This window comes from Lottia gigantea (assembly GCF_000327385.1).
Source record: "Lottia gigantea unplaced genomic scaffold LOTGIsca_168, whole genome shotgun sequence".
NCBI lineage: Eukaryota > Metazoa > Mollusca > Gastropoda > Lottiidae > Lottia > Lottia gigantea.
The window spans coordinates 216,833-238,849 of record NW_008708100.1 but is presented as its reverse complement, the minus strand read 5'-3'; the positions used below and the strand labels follow the sequence as shown (position 1 = coordinate 238,849).

Sequence of the window (22,017 nt, the reverse complement as noted above, 5' to 3'; positions counted from 1 at the left end):
GTATGATAAACTTATCAACTTGTAATTATTCATATTCAAAAACAATTTCCAACTTTAAGCATAGTTAGTTATATGAACAATGTAATTTCTATTAATAAAAGACTCCAATACCAGCAATAGTTGTTGGTTCAATTAAATTTTTTTAATTCATTTATCTTATTTCAATTATTTTACTTAATCAGCCTGTATGTTATTTTAAGAATTATGTACCTCTTATTATACCTGTTAAAATTTAATGTATCATTAAACTATTTATCTCTTGTGTGTTCTTAATAATAAGCATTAATGTATATATAGTTTGCCCATCACATCTTCTCATTATGTTCCTGAGGACGACGGGGGAAACATGTCGAAACGTTGCATAAAACTTTAACCAGTGATTGTTGTTCCATAAAGCTGTGTCTATATATCGTACTCACAATTGCTAAATGCCATTCAAAGACTTTAATGTGGTATCATATTGCAGAACTAAATAAAAAGACTGGAATCAATTTGCAGTTTGACACATTTTTTGGCAAACATTTAAATCAAATGACATATAATTTAGCTCTTTTAGTAATGTAGAGCGTTTACATTTAGCCATCATCTCTGAAGACACCACTGTTTATTGCATTGTGTTTTGGCAATCGTTTAAAGTCAATTACAAAATACTACCAAGAGTCTTGGACTACCTCTTTGTTGATGAAAATGTTGACCATTGGAAAAATTGGTATTTGTAAACTAGTGGGAATTTTCAGTCCAATAAGAAATGTCATACAGTTGAAAATTTTATTTTGAAAATTTGAAATGAGATAAAAAATTCAATTCATCAAATCTTAATGAAGTCAAAGAATGGAACTTACTTTGGATGATTTATCAGCCTCTAAAAATAAGAATCCGCTGGTAGAATACAATCTAGTTCTAAGTAGATATTAAAATTTTTACTATTGAATAATCTTAAATATTTTTTTTATGACAGGGGAAAAGCAAAATTTTATTCGTCAGGCTGATAAACTCTTTGATGAAGCCAATGAACTGGTAGGTAGATCTAGTTATGAACAGCATTATTTGATTTGGAGGAAATAAAGGTTAACAATTTTTTGTAGTTATCTGATTTGACAGATTATCATTATAAAGTTAATTGAGATGAACTATTATTTGTAGTGGGTCAATGAAAATTTGTTTATTTTTAGAATGTTGGTTACAAAATATGTCAAATTGCTTAAAGATGCTGCATTTCGTTAACACTGAAACTTCCTTGTTATTTGATAATTCATTTTTCTAGCTGGAACAAATGGAGTTAGAAGTTAATGACCATGATCCACAAACACGTAAAAAATATCAAACTCGGATAAAAAGTTATAAAACAGAAATGGGTAAACTACAGAAAGATCTGGTGAGAAAACTGATAATTGTTATATAAGATTAATGTTACATAATACTTATGAAATAGCTGCCAGGTTTTAAGTTGATATTCGTATGTCCTTTGAACCTTGATGTTTTGTCAATCTTTATTAAAGATATAGACAGACATAGATATTATGTTCGTTTTGGGATGTTTTTAAAAAGTTAAAGCAACAAAAAATTCATAATAGAAGTACAAATCTTTTTAATTGTCCTGTCATGTATAAATATCTAACTATGTCTAACTATACCTGTTCACTTGAGTTCAGTCTTCAGCAAGGAGAGAGTTGTGTTGATTGCTTATCTCATTGTTGTGGAGAGTGATCAAAAATTTCAATTTGTTCCATAGAAAAGAGCTAAATTAGGAGTAGATGCAGCTAGAGATGAGTTATTAGGTGAAGATACACATGATTCTGAAGATCAGGTACGCAAAACCCAAATTTTTATTTCAATACTAGTGATTAGATCCTTAATAGTACAAGTGAAATGGGTCTGTGAATAGAAAGACATTGGGAGTATATCTCTTGTAGATTGTAGATATTAAATTATATTTGTATGATTTAGAACTTTGACTATATGTTTATATTATATTTGACATATCTTTTATTTTCAATTGCAAGAAAGTCCCCCCAGCAAAATACATAACCATTTTTGTGTTTTGATCGCTTTAATGTCTAATATTACATTTGCAAGAGTTATCCTTAATGTTAAATGTGTTAAATATTGTATATATAGAGAGCAAGGTTATTAGATAATTCGGAAAAACTAGACAGAACAACAAGAAGATTAGATCATGGTTATAAAGTTATATTAGAAACAGGTTAGTATGGTAATTGTTTATAATTAGATGTACTTTGGAAAGTAAAGCAAAATCCATCACAGCACATATGCACACTGCACACATATCAGATCATATAATATAAACATTGAGGTATCTCGAGTTGACATTGTGTATTGCAAACTGATATCAGATTATCCATATAATGAAAATCACAGTGTTCTGTATTTCTTCTTTTATCTGAATTGTTAAGAGCTTTTCTAAAAGTTTTATGTGTATTGGGATGCTGATAGCATCGGTTTGAACCTTTCCAATATTCGCACAGAAGTCTTTGGTTCCTGTGATTCCACTTCAACTGTGCATTTGACAACATCACTATTGCAAAAGTCCTTATATATCAATAGCAGCTTTGTTAATGTGCCATCATTAAATATAACAAAACACAAGACAATATTATGGAATATAACACACTTCTTTAATAAAGTTGGGCACATAACGTTTCAACACAATATACATGTGTCGTCATCAGATGTAATGGCAAGAGAATAAAACATAACAAAATATATACCAACAAGAAACAATATTGAATGGCTGAAAATATACTGACGGGTTGGGAACAGCGAACAAGTCGTTCTTCTGGTAAAGATTATTATTTAAATATTTACACTAAAGAAAGTCAGTGGGAAATACCTACAAGACCAGCTCAAGACAAGATGAGTCAAGTTAAATGTTCCTTAGTTAAACACAATAAATCACGAAGATCAGCCAATTTTAAAGGAGAAACAATAACCCGTAGTAAAGAAGAAGCTCTTGATCTCTTAAGAGGTTATACGCAACGAATTAAAGATAAAGCCAATTTTAGTGAACTAGCAGAAGCCCACAGTGACTGTTCTTCTGCCAAGAAGGGAGGAGACCTGGGATTTTTGGGTCGTAATCAAATGCAGAAACCATTTGAAGAAGCATCATTTGCTTTAAAGTTGGTGAACTCAGTGACATTGTAGATACTGATTCAGGTGTTCATGTTATATTAAGAACAGCCTGAAAAACTCTAGTTTTTTGTCATCTTTCATCAATTTTATGTTCAAGCTCCTGGAAATATCATTGGCTGATATCATTTCATATAATCACAAGGACTTGTTGCTTTTGCAACATTATCACTGTTTGTGTTACATATGGTCAAAAACAAAATCTATTTGATAGCGTTACAGTGTGACCAAATCATTCACTTAACCAATTATAAAGGTTATATTTTTTTTTTTGGTCTTCTCATTTAATTGCAGGCGATGTCTTTCTGGAGAGTGAGAAAAAAGAGCCAAATTATAAGGCACCTTTTTTGTTTTGTTTTGGGGCATAATCACTTTTTATCATTATGTTTTGTTATGCTTGTCAGATATTGAGAATATTTGTCACAATCATTGATTTTCTTATCAGTGCTAAATTTATCACCTCATCTAGAGTTATGTACTGTACTATTATAGGTAATCATGTGTTTTCATAAGTATATTGTGTTGAAACGTTATGTGCCCAATCTTATTAAAGAAGTGTGTTATATTCCATAATATTGTCTTGTGTTTTGTTATATGTGCTCCTTGCTTCTATATGTCGTTCAAATCGTATGCCATCATAAAATGCTTAGTTTTATTGGAATTCAAGATGTCTGAATGAGAATTGGAATGGTGCGAATCAATATGTGTTTCCCCGATACACATACTAAATAAGAAAACATCCCTCAAATCAAAGTTAGCTTTTACTGTTAAAATGAAATTTTATGTTTTAATGCTTGCATTAAATTAATATAATATGATGTTGTGATAACCAATTTCTAGAGTTAGGAAATAATAAATATTTTAGAGGTAGGAAAATATAAATATTCTAGAGGTAGGAAATTGTAATTTATTTTAGAGTTAGGAAGTTATAAATATTTTTGAGGTAGGAAATTACAAATATTTTTGAGGTAGGAAGTAATAATTGCAGTGCGGTTTTTTTTTTTTTTTTTTTTTTTTTTCGAATTTTACCTTCGCTTGTTTTCTAAGAAGGCAACATGCCACAGACTGTCTGTTGTTGTTTTCTGGTCAAAATAGTGGACAATTATTTGTTAAATGTAAATTGGCACCATTTTGACCAACAGGAAATGAGCCGTGGACAATGGCTCTTTTTCAATTTTTTCCATTAATCAGCTTTAATACTGATCTGATATTGCTCAAACTTTACTGTTTATTACTTCGCGCTAATGACTACAAGATAGCAATTGAAAAAATCGACAATTTTGACTTTTGTCGCTGACTTTTTTAGCTCCAATTTTTGAGTTTTTTAACCTTTTTTCTAACTTCTACAATTCTATTTTGATCAATTTGAAAACTTACAGAGGCATAGATACTTTTAGTGAACAAAAATTAATTTTCGAAATTTCGATATCACTTCCGGTTTTGACGCTATTCGCTTCTAAAATATAAAATTCAACTTCCGGAATTTTGAAGATATTTCAAAAATTCTTTTTGCAATATGTTACAAATGGCCATACAAAAAACTTCAAATCATAAAATCCGACCCGGATGTAACAGAGTAGCTGGTAACAGCTGCCATATTGATATGTTAAACTTTTGTAAAATTCAAAATGGGGCCTCAGGGTATAAAGCGCTTTCCATAATTTTGGTATATCTGGATATCACATTAGATTGCGAAAAGAAATTTGGAAGCCGAATTTTGAATTTCGATTTTGCTTTTCTTTTATTTCCGGTTAAAGTTTTTCGGTAATGTCCAAAATTTCAAAGGGTCCTATTTCGTGACCTTGACCTTTGGTGACCTTGTGGCTTGAACAATATTTGTTGCCATGGATAATATCTATCCGGTGATATACTCATTTGTGATTTGCAATGTTTACTTCCGGTTTTATAGCTGATTGAAATTTATGATTTTTATCTTCAAAGAGCTCTGACACATTACCTAATTTACATACACCAAAAATTCTTATTGAATCTTACTAGTGTTCATCTGCCCTTTGTAATGATATATAACACTAGATATTTCAATCAAAATTGCGCATTTTAATATTTGAAAATGTTGTACTTTCTTCTATAGTAACTGTGCGTAATTTTCTTTATATCGAAATGGGGCCTCAGGGTGTAATCCAATTTGTGTAAATTTGATATCTATGGTATCTGCTATCGATTGCTAAATTATATTTTAGAACCGATTTTTTAATTTTGATTTTGCTCTTTATTTATTTCCGGTTGAAAAATATGAATACTTTGAAGGGTCGTATATGGTGACCTTGACCTTTGGTGATCATGTGACCAGAACAATTTTGATAGTTCTCGATGAGATCTTTCCAATGGTATATTAACGTTTATTGTACGGTGTTTACTTCCGATTTTATCGCCATTAAAAATTGATAAATTTTTCCTTGAAAAAGTCGGTTTTCCTGTTTTATGTTTTTTAGTGGTCTAAACGATAAAGGTAGTTTGCTCCCTTCAACTGTTGTTGAATGCAATGTGAGTTGAAGGGATCTGTCGAATATGCTTTGCGTTTGGGCGATCTATATCCAGTTAATTATGATAGGAAATTATGTTACTGTTACGATACTTTGCGGCACAGTTTTAAGCGTAAAATCGAAACTGTTACGCACTGCTTCAGAACCACGCGAAGTCTGTGGATCTAGTTTATTTTTGAGGTAGGAAATAATAATTTATTTTAGAGGCAGGCTATTTCACAATTTATTTCTATCTTGTGATTCTAATATACCATTGAAAGATTAATTACTTGTAATATTATATTGTAGAACAAATGGGTGGAGATATTTTAGAAAATTTAAACAGCCAAAGACAAACAATCACAAGATCAAGGCAAAGGGTAAAATATGCTTGTTGTACTACAACTTCAGCTGGAAATAATCTTGGAACACAGAATCAAAATATCAAACAATGGAAACTTGAATTTTAAGACACTATTGACGTATATTGTAGACATCCATGTCTTTTGGTTGGTCAATTTCTACTCCCTTGTAAATGCTGTAAATATTGTTTTCATCTGATTTTGAATAAAATTTGTAATAGGAAATGATAATCAAGTTTGAATTAATCCCTTGAAATCAAGTTTATTGTTTCACCAACAAGTACATGCCCACACCTTAAGAAACTCTTATTTCATATCATTTACAGTTAGAAGACATGAATGCTAATTTGGGAAAAAGTTCCAGGGTATTATCAGGAATGATGAAAAGGTATTTAATTTTTTTTTGTATTCCACATTTCTTGAAATTTCATGTTGAACAAATGGAGTGTTTTTTGAAAGTTGAGTGTTTGAAAAAGGTGTACCTCTTACATCCTGTATTCTTAAAAGGGTGTATTTGGATGTAACAACAATTATTTTTTTTGTGTATTTCAGAATTATCCAGAATAGGGTGTTATTATTAGGAATATTTTTATTTATCATTATAATAATAATAGTAGCTATATACTTTACTGTAAAACGACATACCTGATTTGAGAAACAGTGTTATATACAGGTATTATTTATTGACAAGATTGGGGAAGTGAATGGAATAATTTGAATGTTGGAATAGTTTTAAGTATCACCCGATTCCAGAACACAAGAAAAACATTGATAGAAGGTTAATTTTAGAATCTTTATATAATGTTAGAATCTTTCAACAGTTCTGATACCAGGATGTATTTATTATTGTTATGTTTCTAAAAAAATTTCAATTATAATTGGACTACTTATCCGAAAATATAATTTATAACATTTTTGCTCTAATTTCATATATTGGGTCGATATTAACTTATCAAATCATGGTTTTAAATGCTCGGGATCATTGATATTTAGAAGAGTGCAATATGTGTAAATATGTTATACAGTATGTGTAGAGTAATGGTCATATTGGGGAGAAAAATGTTTAATTTGGGAATTGAAAGTCTAGGGTCAGATCAGAAGTCATTGTACATTGTAATGAAAGTAAAATGATATGTGTTTCAATATTAATGTTATATTTATTGTAATATGTAATAAATTGTACTGTGATATTTTAAACACTTGCATAATTCTTTCAAAAACAATGGTCAAATAGTTTTTAAATTATCTGGATAAAAGATAAAATCTTTGTGACACTACAGGGCAACATTGGTGTCCTAGATCTGTTGTGGAACAGTTCAAGTTTCCATAATAATTTAGATGTGTATAAAAAACAAACAAGAAGACATTTAAGTCCAAATTTTTACTATAAATATGAATTCTTTGTACAATAAAATATGATCTTTATACAGTTAAAATTGAAAGTCAATTCGAATTTAATTTGGTTCCTGGACAACCTGATTTATAACTCTGGGTTTATTTGGGTTGTTTTCTATTAACCAATCTGCTAACCAAACCTGAAAAATTTCATCAGTATTAATGATATTTTTCTCAAATCATAAACCATTGATGTTCTTGAAATGATAAAATATTTAATGTGTAATCTGAGGTAATCTCTATCTCAATTATCGAGAAGACGCTAGTAAATTAAAAAAAAAAAACTTTCTCACTATGATCTTGATACAGTAATTCTGAATTTGGGTTAATAAATCAATATTACTTTAGCCACAAACCTTGTGAAAATTTGTGTAAGCTAAAATGTCACTACAACTTTATGAGTTATATTAGGGGATAGATCATTTAACCAAAGGTTGAAATAACTTTAGTACATTCCAGACCATCATATTACATCTTTATGTAGACACTATATATGACAGTGAAGCTGATTGATTTGGATAGTCATTGAAGGTGGGACAGTTAGCTATGCTTTAAATCTTTGATGATCTAGTGTATTGGGTTAACACGAAAAAAAAAAAACTTACAAGTGGATCTTGTGGTTTTTGTTTACATAGTGATGTTAATCCTTTTAGTAATGTGGGATTAACCACTTTAGAGAGATAATCTTTAGCTGCTTGTCCTACTGCTACAGGTTCAACAATACCTGGAATATAATCATCAGTCATTAAAGACATACAATAATGAAGTGAATGAACTAAAACAATAAATTATTTTAGACATTCTCTACCGAGGCAATTAGTTTCCCTTGATCCAAGAAAATATTCTAGTTAATAAAGAACAATTAAACCCATTCCCCCTGTCCGAAGTAGTTCAATAATTGGCACTCATACCTGGAGGATAAAATTTTTTGTTTTTCTAAAGAATATATTTTTGGCTTGTAGATAAAAGTAGGCTCATATAGTCAGAAATTTTTTCAGCTGGTTCACTTGCGTTAATAGAGAAAGTTTCAATGGATTACCGGCTAAATTTTAGATGCTTTAGACTTATAATTACTCTTGATAATGCAATATAGGTGGATTAAGCTCTTGATAATACATACTAATTCCTCTTGATTTCTTTTTTAATTGGTATAAATTGCATTATACTGCACTTGACATCTACACAAGTCTAATGTTATAATAACTCATGACTTACTGTCTGGGAAGAAGAATCTTATTTCACGTTGGGAACTAGAGAAACTATCTGAACCATGTAAGGCATTTCTCTGGTCATCTGTACCATATATTGCTCGTAAACTTGAAAAATAAATAACAATAAACATCATTCATTGACCTTATAATTAGCTTGAACAGCCCCATGCAGTGTTTGGTATAGGTTGGATTATCGATACAGTAGAAACTTTAAGCCAATAAAGAAAATACAGTTCTGGACACAATTCACTTCTCTTCTGTTCTAATTTCTACTGCATCACAAAACCCTCACCTAGTCTTTTCACAACTTAAAAGATGGTTTTCCTTATTTTTCAGTGTCAAATAAAGCAAACTATTTGATTAATTGGTGTTTCTAATGAATTATTATGTATTCTTAAGCATATCATTATGTTCTAATTGCATATAATTAAGAGTTTCAACCAATCATAAATGTCCATGTATGTACAGTCTGGATGAACAAAAAAAAAGACTTTTTGACCTTTCTTGGTAATTCTCTTCTAATTTAACTACTTATGAATTTATTATGGAATTGTGAGACAAACTGGTATTTTTTCAAGTCATTAGAACACCTTTACTTTCTCTATATGTGGAAATAAAATATTACGAAAATTACTCACCTATCAGGATGTGTATTTCTAGCTTTATATGTATTTGTTGGCCCAATAAGCTCCCGCCAATATGATATAGCTCTATCTCGACTTAATGCCATAGCAATAATTGGTCCAGAACTCATGTATGCAACTAGACTTGGGAAGAATAATTTTCCATAATGTTCTGCATAAAAATCACTAGCTTGTTCTGGTGTTAAATGAACTCTTCGTTTCTGTAAATAAAACTAATCCTATTCAAATATATTCGGCAACAATAGACATTCATCTATTAAAATAAACAGGTGGAAAGATTCTAGATGAATTAAGCAAAGTTTCATAAAAGATATTAGTCTATAAATAGATAGGCCTATTATCACCACTCATATGGGCTTATAATTTATATTTGCTCTGTTAAGAGAGGTTACAAATTCCATTTTATTGGAAGGAATATGCTTATTGATCTTGGAAAGACATACATGATCAGCGCAACTATGCCCATCATATGCAATACTGCCAGGCCTATTATACAGGCCTATTAGTTATAGGCCGGCACTGTTGCTGTTTCACTCCCTTTCCAATAGAGACTAATTAACAATTTATAATTTTATCAATAATTCTTGGTTTGGTTCTCAATCCACAAACCACTGAGTTAGTTATTAATAGAGATCTTTATCTTAAATAGAGTTATCATACAGATAAATATTGTGTAATTACACTTGATACAATATAGCAGTCTGTCTGTGTCAGGCCATATCAAGCCAGGGACTTAATTAAAAAATATCAATTTATAGCTTAAATTTTAAATGAAATATATTTTTTCCTACCTTGATAATAGCGAATCCTGATCTCAAAATTATATCTTCGATTTCTTCTGAGTTGTGGATACAATCTGGCTTAATTAACGCAAGCGTCTGTTCAACATAAATGTGTGGAACTTCCATGGTTATTGTTTCATCACTTGTCGTTGACATTTTAACAGAAATAAAAGAAAATGCACAGCAAATTATAGAAACACGACCGACGTATGTGACAATCTGTAACCTGGCAACAATGTTTACATCTCGTCATTTCTCGCACACCGTTACGAGAATCTCTAAAAGTTTGAAAATGGCGGCGTCCATACGAAAATAATTTTAGTCTATTTCTTTGGAAAAAGAACGAATCAACACATATTTTAAGCATACTTTGTATTCAACTAAAACAGGATGGATGGGGTATTATGACTTTTCAAGTTTTTGTCATTTTCAACATTTATATCATTTGCAAATCAATTTAATTACATTTACAAATATTTTCTGGATCTCAACCTCAACAGCAGTCGTCATCAACAGGTTGATTCTTGTTTGTGATCATGTTCACTCAAGCATGATTAGACTTATTTATAGATCAAACATTGTACAGGAAAATAGGTGACGCATTCTGCCGCCGTTGCAGAGTTGGTTGCTCATGAAATATGGGTTAAAGTGAAGGATTCATAAAGAAAATCGAAACAAACCAATTTTAATTATTTTGTAGAATATCTGAGGAAACATCTAAGACATAAAAAAAAAATTCATTTTTTTAACTTTGATGAAATTCGGTGTTGAATCTTTATATCCACGAAAATAGGTTACACCACTGTATACTAGGGAATGCTTACTACATTACAGTTATGTAACCCATATTTGTGGATATAAGGATTCAACACTGAATTTTGTCAAAAATTAAGAACGGAAATATATTTCCTCAGATATTCTTATTCTATAAAAAAATTAAAATTTGATTGTTTTGATTTTCTTTGTGAATCCCCCACTTTGACCCATGTGTCATGAGTAACAAACTCAAAAATGGCTCCAAAATGCTTCACCTATTTTTGTGTCAAATGTTTCCATCTGGAGAAACACACGTTGATGGATACCCAGTGGTATAATAATAATTTTTAGTATTTATCTTTAAAATCTATTCTTTAAAAAAAATAATGACAATTCCTTCAAAGAACAATAATTTGAAAAAAAATAGTGACAGTCAAAATAAAGTAAAATGTAAAAGTAATTTATTGTTAAAATTCATTGAAACAACATAAGAATATGGCCTACATTGCTTTTCTGCTGATATGGAATCTGCCAGTTTGTCACATCACTTTGTTCAATGGAATATATTCTAGCAGACGACACTTGGAATTCTGAGTACAGCTAGGCATTATAAGGAAATTTGGCTGATAAAAAATTGTGACCTTTGGTAATAAATGAAATTCGCCATTTTGTATGTTAGAAATGAATAATAAATTTGACATTGCCTTGAACTGATAGTAAAAATTCTGCAGGTTGACATTGTAGAGGTAACCCATGCTTATCATAACATGCAAATGTGGAGGTCACGCAAGGTCTCACATTAAATTATTTATCATTTCCGGAGATGCACGAAAATAGGTTCGTGCGAAATTAGGTTACAAGACTGTAAATTACAACTACTTGTACTGCAATCATATTGAAATTTTTCGGTCTAATTTGTGTTTACTAACAGGAAAAGGGTCCAGGGCATCAAGAAACCTTCACAGAACAAGAGATGGCAAATACTTGCATCTGTTCTTGTTTTTTATTTTTTCTCATAAAAAACTATTTCTAAACAATTTTAATTATCATGCTACAATAAATAGCAAGCCTAAGTACTCTAAACCATGCTTCCATCATCTGAATTTAAATCTTCAGAACTAGTAATAGAATAAATCAGAGTCATATTACCATTACTATAAAATAAAATGTTTGCTGGTTGCTAACCTTATTTTGAGGCAGAAAGCTCTAATACATTTATTTAATTGTTTCATTTCAGGGAAAAGGCAAAAGAAGTAAGTAGCTTATTTCAACTATAGATGTTCATCCTTTCTACTCAGAACAATGAAATCTGTAAAAAAAAAAAATTTATGTCTAGCTCTTGTCATTTACTTGTGACTAGCAAGTTAACCACTCATTTATTGAACACCTGATGACAAATTGCTACTGGGTGTTGCAACTTGGTATTCCTTTTCTTAAGCCAAAATAGCTTAAATATTATATTACATACATCTTATTCTTACCACAAGTAACACAAATTCCATCTAAAGTTATTAAAGGGACAGATTCACGATTTAGTTGCTTCAAAATGGGAGTTTCACTTTTTATTTCTATAAGCTTATGTCTTTTCTATATCATCGTATCATGAATACAGGTTTTGACATGGTCTTATTTGTTATTATGACGAATGGGGGTATGGTTTGGACACAATATTTCTATATATAAGCTTATGGCAGAGTCATATTAATTTCCAACACAGATAATTCTGGATTCACATGGATTTCAATGGAAATTCCGACAGTGAGCTCTGAACACTATTACTGATTGGCTTTGCTTGAAATTCCTGATTCTGAGACTAAGGTACATTTGGTCTTAACGGATAGCAAAGCTGACTCTTTAATTCTTTATATTATGTCTTTTTACTGGTAATGATTATTCAGTACATGCTCAATAAACATCAGTCTAATGCTTTTTCTTACAGGACAAAATTCACTGGATGATATTTTAGGAGATCTACTATCTGAAGGTATCTAATCTTTTTTATGATTGTTTTTCAATTTGTTCCTATTTTAAGAATATATTTTCAATGAAATATATCAAACAAATCTATTGTACACTTTATGATTTAATAAACCATGTAGAACTAAATTCTACTAAGAGAAATGATAATTTTTTTCTTCAGATACCCAGACAAAACCAGCACGGTCATCAGTAAGTTACACTTTGTTTTTTTACCACTTTTCATTTTCGTTTAAAATACAATTTGAAGTATTTTTATGATAAATTGGTGAAACAATCATGATACTTCATGCTAGGCATATGAAAGGAATATCATTATTTGTGTATGGATACTTGTTCACACTCGGCATTCTGACTGTATAAAAAAATATTGACTAGATGTTACATGTAATGTTGATTGACATTTCTATCAGAATAAACTAATGCTTATTGCTGCTATGTAGTTATAAATAGTCAAACCATTGATTGCTAATTCTTTTTTTAGAATACAAGTAAAGGAAAGAAAGGGTATGTTCATTTTTGTTTATTTTTTTTTCATTATTCTGAAACTTTTGATATTAGATAAAGAAAGTGATAGATATCTTGTCAAAAGTGATATTGATTAAATGTTTTATATTTTTCTAAATTGTAGGCTAAAAGATGATGATTTTTATAGTAACTTGGCAGCATCGGCTGGAGGAGATCCTGAGTCAGATATATCGGAGGCTGATGTTGATCAAGTTGCCAAATCTATTGCTGTAAGATTTCTTTTATTTCTTTGATTTTTATGTTGCTCCTTAAATCTCCATACACGAAAAAAATAAAACTTTATATTGAAATTTGTTTTTGTGAACAACATTTTATTCAAATATATATCCAAGAATACATCATGAAAAGGATTGGGGAAGAGGTATATTACCCCTCTCCAACTATTAATGCTTAAATGAGTTGCACAACCTACGAAATCCATCATGATATGTCACAAATAACAGATTCAGATTTTAATACTGACTTGAAGGAACTATTGATTTAAATCTCAGCTATCACATATATCATTTTCAATATATTTGCTTGTTTCTTTTTTTCAAGGATTTAGATGACATGGATGCTGATTTATTTGGAGGACCTGGACCATCCAAACGCAACAGTGTGAAAAGTCGGAGTGGTAAACCTACAACGCCACGGAGGTCTAGTAACACACCACGCTCACGGAGTGGCACACCTCGCTCTGGTAAACAAAGTTCACCACGACGTGCTCCTGGATCACCAACACGTGGTGAAGTTAGTCCTAGAGGAAGTGTTAAAAGACCTCCACCTAAACCTTCATCTCCTTCTCCACCATCATCTGATTATAAACCAGGAACAGCTCCAGGCAAAATGACAGGTTGGTACTTAATCTATATCAAAATATTCCCTGTCCTTGACTGATACAGAACACTCCTGGGCTCATTTCATGTCTGCAGCATTAATTTTCGTTTTGACTTTATGGAAAATTGTATGCATTGATGAATATGTATAAGGCCTTATTATTTATCTTCATTGTGAACACTGGTATCTTTTATTTGCATCAATTCGATTTGATGTTTACTGCGTTTAAAGTTCATCAATCAAATATGTATTTTTATACGCCCACATGAATATGTGGGCGTATATTGTCGTCTGTCCGTCTCTGTCCGTCCGTCCGTCCGTCCGTCCGTCAACATTTCTAGTCTCTAAAGACACTACAGTTTTTATCTGATTTTCATAAAACTTGGTGTGATGTTTTAGATTGATAAGATCTCGGTCAAGATCGAATTTGACATATTTTCGATGAACGGTTTTTGAGATACTGCCCTTGACTTAGAACGCCTTGAAATTTGTTAAAAATTGTTCGTGAGCAGGATTGAAGCTACAGTTTTCATCCGATTCTGGTGAAACTTGGTGTGATCATTGGAATTCATTAGATATTTGACAAGTTCTATCTTGACGCATTTTCGATGAACTGTTTTTGAGTTATTGCCCTTGACTTTGTTAAAACACGTCAAAATTTGTTAGAAATAGTTCGTGAGCAGGATTGAAGCTACAGTTTTCAACCGATTCTGATGAAACTTTGTGTGATCATTGGAATTGATAAGATCTCGGACAAGTTCTAATTTGATGCATTTTCGATGAACGGTTTTTTGAGTTATTGCCCTTGACTTTGTTAAAACGCGTCGAAATTTGTTAAAAATAGTTCGTGAGCAGGATTGAAGCTACAGTTTTCAACCGATTCTGATGAAACTTGGTGTGATCAATGGAATTGATAAGATCTCGGACAAGTTCTAACTTGACGCATTTTCGATGAACATTTTTTGAGTTATTGCCCTTGACTTTGTTAAAACGCGTCGAAATTTGTTAAAAATAGTTCGTGAGCAGGATTGAAGCTACACTTCTCAACCGATTCTGATGAAACTTGGTTTAATCATTGGAATTGATAAGATCTCGGACAAGTTCTAACAAGAGATATTTTTGATGAACATTTTTTGAGTTATTGCCCTTGACTTCGTAAACACGCGTCAAAAGTTGTTTTTTGCCCTTGATTAGAGCTGTGTGATTTAATTCTTTGTTGTATTTGGGTTATTATTTTGTGGAATTATTCAGCATAAATAATTTCTTCAATATGAGAAAATTCGTACTTTAGTCACTAAAGACTGTTTTATTATTTCTGACAGCTGCCAGTGGGCGTATGTTACCTAGCAACGCAAGCTATCTTTTGTTTGGTTGATGACATGTGCTGAAATATCTGTATTATATTGCACATAGTGTAATGTCTTGTTTTTACTACGGTATATTTCAGACCTTGGAAAAGAAAGTGAAGACTTAAAACCAGGACAATCTTTTAAAACAGACTCTGAGAGACCTCAAACTGTACCTAGAGCTAAACCCAAAATAGATTATGGAGGTAGGTGCAGATCATTGCATCATTATGTATAATGAATATATTTGTAGGAAAATTAAAACTTTTACCTAAGCTTACACACAGCAATGGAAGAACTTTAAATAGAACTATCAAAGTCCTAATAACCATTGGAAAAATTGTGTTATTAAATTTGTTCCTCTATATTCAAAATACTCTTTTGATACAAACCAATCTCTAAATGAATGGATTTTAAACTGTCTGCAGTCATATGACAAAAAATATTACATATATATGAAATTTGTGATTGTTGTCTTTTAAACTTTAATTTTAGAATTTAATGAAGATGATCCACTGGCAGGATTATTATCAGACGAAGAAGATTCTGTCATGGAAACAAAGATAAAACCATCCTTCAAGAAAACTTTAGATAAGCGATCTTCTTCTGATGATATCTTTTCTTCATCTGAAACCAAAATAGCATCTCCTGTTTCAACCGAAACCAAAGTTCAAGAAGATACTACACCTAGTCTATACGATCGACCACCTACCCGTAGTGGAGCGGAAACAGTTACACCTGAGACTAAACCAGAAAACGTCATTGCTAAACCAGGTAACAAAAGTATTGCCAATATTTTTTCTCAACCATTTTGCAACCATTATCAGTTAAAGTACATCCAAAGGGATTTTCTTATTTTCCCTCAAATTTCTTGAAGAAAAACTATTTAAATAATATGTAATTAATTTAAATTACTACTTTGCTGGATTTAGGTATTTATTGTTTTTAGTTCCTAAAAAGAGAGAAGAAAGGTTATTCAGTGATGATGATTCAATGTTAGATGGGTTAGGTATTGATGAAAAACCAAGGACACCGGTCAAGGCAGCAGTAAAAGATGAGGATGCCTCCAAACCTGCTAGGTCTGCTTTAGATAGTTTATTGGGTAAAGATAGTGTCAATAAACATTTACAAAAAGCAGAACGTAAAGAATTTATTTTAGATACAAAGAAATTTTCCCAGAAAGGTATGATTTGTAGTGTAACTTTTATTAAGTAACTTGAGCAGATTCTGTAGCTTAAAATGATTTAATCACCCAACTTTTTATATACCATTGCTTCTAGAACAATTTTTATCTAATTTCCTCTCACCTGCAATGAGTTTGACAACTTTATCATGGCTCAGTGGTTGATTGATCCTTCTTATAAAGATGAATTATAAATAGAAAGTGACAATGTACTTGTAGATGAAGATTCTGATGAAGATTTATTATTTGGAGAATATAAGCCATCATCTGTTAGTGGTGGTTCACGACCAACATCTCGTAGATCTGTCCGGTATGTATATATTATAATATTGATTATAGTATAATACTATTAATAGACCTTTTTCAATATTGAGACCATACCATGGTTTTATACTGTATATCACAATGAATTATAGCCTGATGCACATTTTTGACATTAAATCAGACATATCTGGTAAATACAGTTCAATTAAAAACCATGATAATTTATATCTATATTAATATTATATTGAAATGTTAATTTGGAAATTTTTTGATGAATTTTTCGTAATTCCATCTATAGGAATATCCTTTTCAAGGATGATTGTCATTTAGGTTTCAAGATGATGATATATTTGGAACAGATGATAAACCTCCATCCAGAGGGCGCCCTGATTCAGCTAAATCATCAAAGGCTGCAGATGACATGGATTGGTTGGAATTAGCTTCTGGTAATAGAGCATCCATTGATGTCAAGAATACACCAAAGCTTTCCGAGACGAAGGATACAAAATCTGTATCAAAATCTGATTCCTTTGATTGGCTGGGCTTGAAAGATTCATCAGATGAAGATAAAGAAGTTAACCAATCAGAAACAAGATCAGAAAAGAAAACATTAAGTCGACTTGAAGACAATGATGATTGGTTAAAAAAGTTAAAAGCCATGAATCATGGAGAAGATCAAGTTGATGCTCCTCCAGTTAAAGAAAAAACAACACCTGTAGTTAAAGAGGAACCTAAGTTGAATGTAATTTCGAGTTTACCAGATAAAAATGATTATTTAGGTCTGGGAAAAGAAATTGATTTGGATGATATTTTAACGTAAGTAAGCCCAATGACTATACTTCAGGATATGAAAGAGCTGCAGATAAATTAGCATAATGAAATGTATTTTCCAATTATCTTCAATGCCATCTTATAATGCAATGAGATAATCAGAGAGTATTTACACTTGTTTTGAGAATTAGTTATTACTTGATTACTTTCAGTAAAAAAACAGAATCACCCACATTCCCTGGTCAGAAATTAGTGAGTGATAGAAAAGATATATTTGATGCTCCTCCATCTAATGACAGGTTAGCTTTCAGAATTCTTATAAGAACCCTGTTGAAACTTGAAGGTCAATTGTTTTACTTTTGTCCATATATGAATTACAATATTGAATGATGAACCCTGATGGGAAATAGCTTTTTTTTGTTGATAGTGGAGAAATTGTGATGTGTTGGCAATTTCACAAACATATTTTAAAGATTATTTTTTTTCTTGCAATGATGACGGAGACATTCACATCATATTCCAAACATCAGATGTCATTTTGGAATGGGGATCAGTAACTCATTAGTTTCAGAGAGTAATCATGGTTATTAATGGTGTTTTTCTCTAAAAAATCTACAATTAATGATATTTTCAGTGTTGATGCAAGTATGAGAAGAAGACGTCTGCTTCTTGATGATAATGATGATGATGATGATGATATTTTTCCCTCAATAGAATCTAAACATGTCAGTCAGTCTGAAGATCCTTTTCCATCCAGTTCAAAAATTCCATTATCTCAACTAGCTGATCTCCATCAATTAGATGAAAGTCCCTATTTTAAAAAGAAAGTTCAGGCAAGTCACACAAAGCTGCAATTTTATATTCTTTTAAATTTAATGCTTTTGGTGGTGTCTGAATATTTTTATGCAAAAATCATCTCTTCGAACTTGTGGAATTAAGATTACTATTACATAAACTTGTGCTATATCATTTCTTTTAGATCTTGTTCATATTCTAGATAACTAGCTCTCGAGATCATAACTTTTATATTTATAACATTACTTTTACATATTCTAGATTATTATTCTAGATAATTACTTTCATTTGTATGTTCTTCAGAAACCCCCATCCGCACCTGAATCTCAACCTCAGATACAAACTGGCCCTGAAACCCAGAGAGTTATACAATCTACAGTATATCCTAGTCGTGTTCCCAATGCTGTACGTAATACTATTACTCCACCTTCTACTAGTGGTAGTTATAATGCACCAGCTCAACCCTCATATCAACAACAACATTATAGTCCACTACCAGTTCATCAGGTTAGCTCTTTATGATCTTCAAATGAAAGATTGGAAGGCCATAGTGTAATTTAGTTTAGTTTACCTTTTTCTCCAACTCAAAATTTTCATTCTCAAATTTGAAAAAAATGTATGTTGTTGACATCTTAAAAAAATAGTAAAACCTTATATTTGTTAAACCTTTTCAAACTTGTTAAAGGTCCTTTTTATCAGACACTGTTACTAGGAAAGATTTATATCATTTACTTTAAAACATAGAATTTTCTTGTAGTCTATAACACAGCCATCAGTAGTACCAAGTGCTTATTCTACTGGTCAAATAATACTGCCTCATTCATTACATGAAGCACATGCTATGGTAAGTTTATCTCTTATGAAAATTCTTCTATATGTTTTATAATGTTTTGTTCATACATATACATGTTGAGTTCAATTGTTGAGCTTGAATATTGATATTTGAGAGTGAAATTCTGATAACTTTAAGTCAAGCTAGATGGGATGAATGAAGCTTATTACACAAAGAAGGATATATAATTGATCATTCTTTTTAAATGATAGATTCAGAAACTGGGAGTAGAAAAACAGTATGCTGAATCATTATTAGATAGTACACGTAAAAGATATGAAGATGAAATTCAGGCTGTAGAAACATCATTTAGAAATAGAATGAAAATTCTAGAAGAATCTAATCAAAAGAAGGAAGCCAGGTAAAAGAAAATCCTATTTCTAGTTTTATTATTTCAAGATTAACACAATACAAAGAGATATGTCAAGGCTATCTCATGATATTTTTGTCCTTTTGTTCTCTAAAAGCACCTTCCCAAATTGATTTATGAAATCCTTGGAAAAGCTTATTGAAAGAAATAAAGTACCTTATAAGTATAATAGTTGTTAACAGTGGGGCATAGAGATAAGAAAAAAACTGAAAATATTCAGATTGTGCAATGAATAACAAACAAGAATGATTTCAGTTTCAATATCTCAATATTTTAACTTCTGTTTGAATATTATTTCAGACTACGAGAAGAAACAGAACAGTTAATGGAGAAACATTTATCACGTGTTCGACAAATGGAGGAAGAAAAGTCTGAGTTAGCTAATGATAATTATCGTAAACTAGAAGAACTAGAGAGAGCAAAATCTAAAGATCTGGAAATGCTAAAAGAACAACACAGGTAAGTTGACAATATACAATAGGTATACAAATACTTTTATATTGTTATATTGAAAATGATTCCATACATAAAGTTATCTTTGTTAGTATTCTTTAGATTAAAATGATTTTAAAATCACTTCAAAATATTTAAGAATCATTGAATAGCTTTAATTTTATTTTAAAGGAGGGCTTATATTCAGTTTCCCTACCGTTGCAATAAGTATATAAAAATATATTTTTAATTATTTTAGAATATCATTAAGTGAGTTAAAACGTGAACATGTAGAATCAATAGAGAGATTAAAGGAAGCCAAAAATCAAGAAATAAATGCTGTAGCTAATGCTAATGATACATCCAAGTAAGTGTTTTGAATCTCTCAGAGCTGTTGATTTGGCTGTGTCTGCCAGTTATGTTATGATTATAGCTTCAAAATACCTGTTTGTATGCCTCTTTTAAACAGTTTATGTTTTGCACATTAAAAAATTTGATATGATTTTATTTGGAGTTTTTTTTTTTTTCAAATATTTTCTATTTTAGAAGTTTAACTGCTGTGGTAGAACAAATACAAACTAGTGCTAAAGATATAGGATCATTACAGACACAAGTGGAATCAATACATCGTAATGGACTGGATGAAAGAGAAATCAGCCTGAAAGCTAAAGACCAACAATTACAGAGTAGGTGGTTTTTCAGTTTCAATTTCATTCAAAGTCAACATGTTTCAAGTTAAGGGGTGAAAGTATTGTCAACATTCAGGGTAATAATTGATCTATTTGTTGTGAATTTCAGATTTACAAGAACGATTAACTAGACAGGAAGAAGATAATGAAAAAGAAAGAAAGAGACTGGAAGATCTAATCTCAAGGATGGAAACTCAAATGAAAGAACAATCACGTCTCTTAGATGAGGTAATTTATGAAGGAAATTTAATCTTCACTATATAGGACTCAGTTTCATACAAAAAATATATATGTATGGAATGGTTTGAAACCAAGAGTAGTATTTATTCCAGTGTATTGTAAATTATATTGTTTGATGTAAGTCATGTTGATATTTACTGTTCTGTATCAAGTAAATCCTGCAATGCAATAAAATATATGATTTTCTCTAGGAGCGTTGGAAGATGAAAAGTGAATCTGCCAGATTAGAAGCCAATCAAAGATCATTAGAAGAAGAAAAAAGAGTTTGGTTGGAACAACAAAATAGAGAACGATCAGCATTAGAGAGAGCTAGGGTAGGTGTATCAAACATAGCTGTTAGTAATTATCTTTCTGACAAGACAAACAAAGTCAACATATTGTTGTCAGTCAAAGTAAAAAGTACTGAGATTACTTGCAATATCTTAAACTTGATATAATGCTATAGCATGTATTTACAGGATAACTTCCAAGAAGAACAAAGATCATCATTAAGTCAGTTAAATACAGAGAGACGTAATTTAGCTGAAGAAAGAATGAAATGGAACGTAGATTTAAAATTACATAGAGAGCAGTCACATCAAGAAGCTATTAAAATGGCACAGGTTTGGTTTTTCATTAGATTACATAAAAGGTTTTATTCATAGATGGGTTTCCTTATTTTTTAGTGTCAAATTAAGCAAACTATTTGATTAATTGGAGTTTGTAATGAAGTATTATGTTCTTATTGCATATGATTAAGAGTTTTAACCAATCATAAATGTCCATGTATTTACAGTCTGGATAAACAAAAAATACTTTTTTACCTTTCTTGATCGGTCACTCATTGGAATTCTGCTGGTTATTCTCTTCTAATTTAGCTAATTATAAATTAATTATGGATGTGAGACAAACTTGTATTTTTCCAAGTTATTAGAAGACCTCTACTTTCTATTCATAAAAGTAATAACATTTTAATTTTCGTAAATGAACCCATCTTTAAAGTGTGATGTAT

At 30.9% G+C, this 22,017-nt stretch overlaps 2 protein-coding genes across 2 annotated transcripts; one reads left to right on the top strand and one right to left on the bottom strand.

Annotated features, from left to right (window-relative positions):
- Window positions 1-5,503: 5,503 nt before the first annotated feature.
- Window positions 5,504-10,249, bottom strand: LOTGIDRAFT_226200 (hypothetical protein). The gene is made up of 7 exons (XM_009051460.1): window positions 10,034-10,249; window positions 9,237-9,442; window positions 8,603-8,703; window positions 7,993-8,111; window positions 6,545-7,527; window positions 6,319-6,380; window positions 5,504-6,010 (listed from the first exon to the last, which is right to left on the bottom strand). The coding sequence occupies exons 1-5, from the start codon at window positions 10,178-10,180 to the stop codon at window positions 7,447-7,449; spliced, it is 654 nt and encodes a 217-aa protein (XP_009049708.1). The 5' UTR covers window positions 10,181-10,249; the 3' UTR covers window positions 5,504-6,010; window positions 6,319-6,380; window positions 6,545-7,446.
- Window positions 10,250-20,354: 10,105 nt separating this feature from the next.
- On the top strand, window positions 20,355-21,670 carry LOTGIDRAFT_141817 (hypothetical protein; the record flags this gene model as incomplete). Its single annotated transcript, XM_009051459.1, has 5 exons — window positions 20,355-20,464; window positions 20,644-20,783; window positions 20,896-21,014; window positions 21,218-21,340; window positions 21,485-21,670. Coding segments are annotated over 5 exons (678 nt in total), but the record flags the coding sequence as incomplete, so codon positions are not given.
- Between the last annotated feature and the right edge of the window lie 347 nt (window positions 21,671-22,017).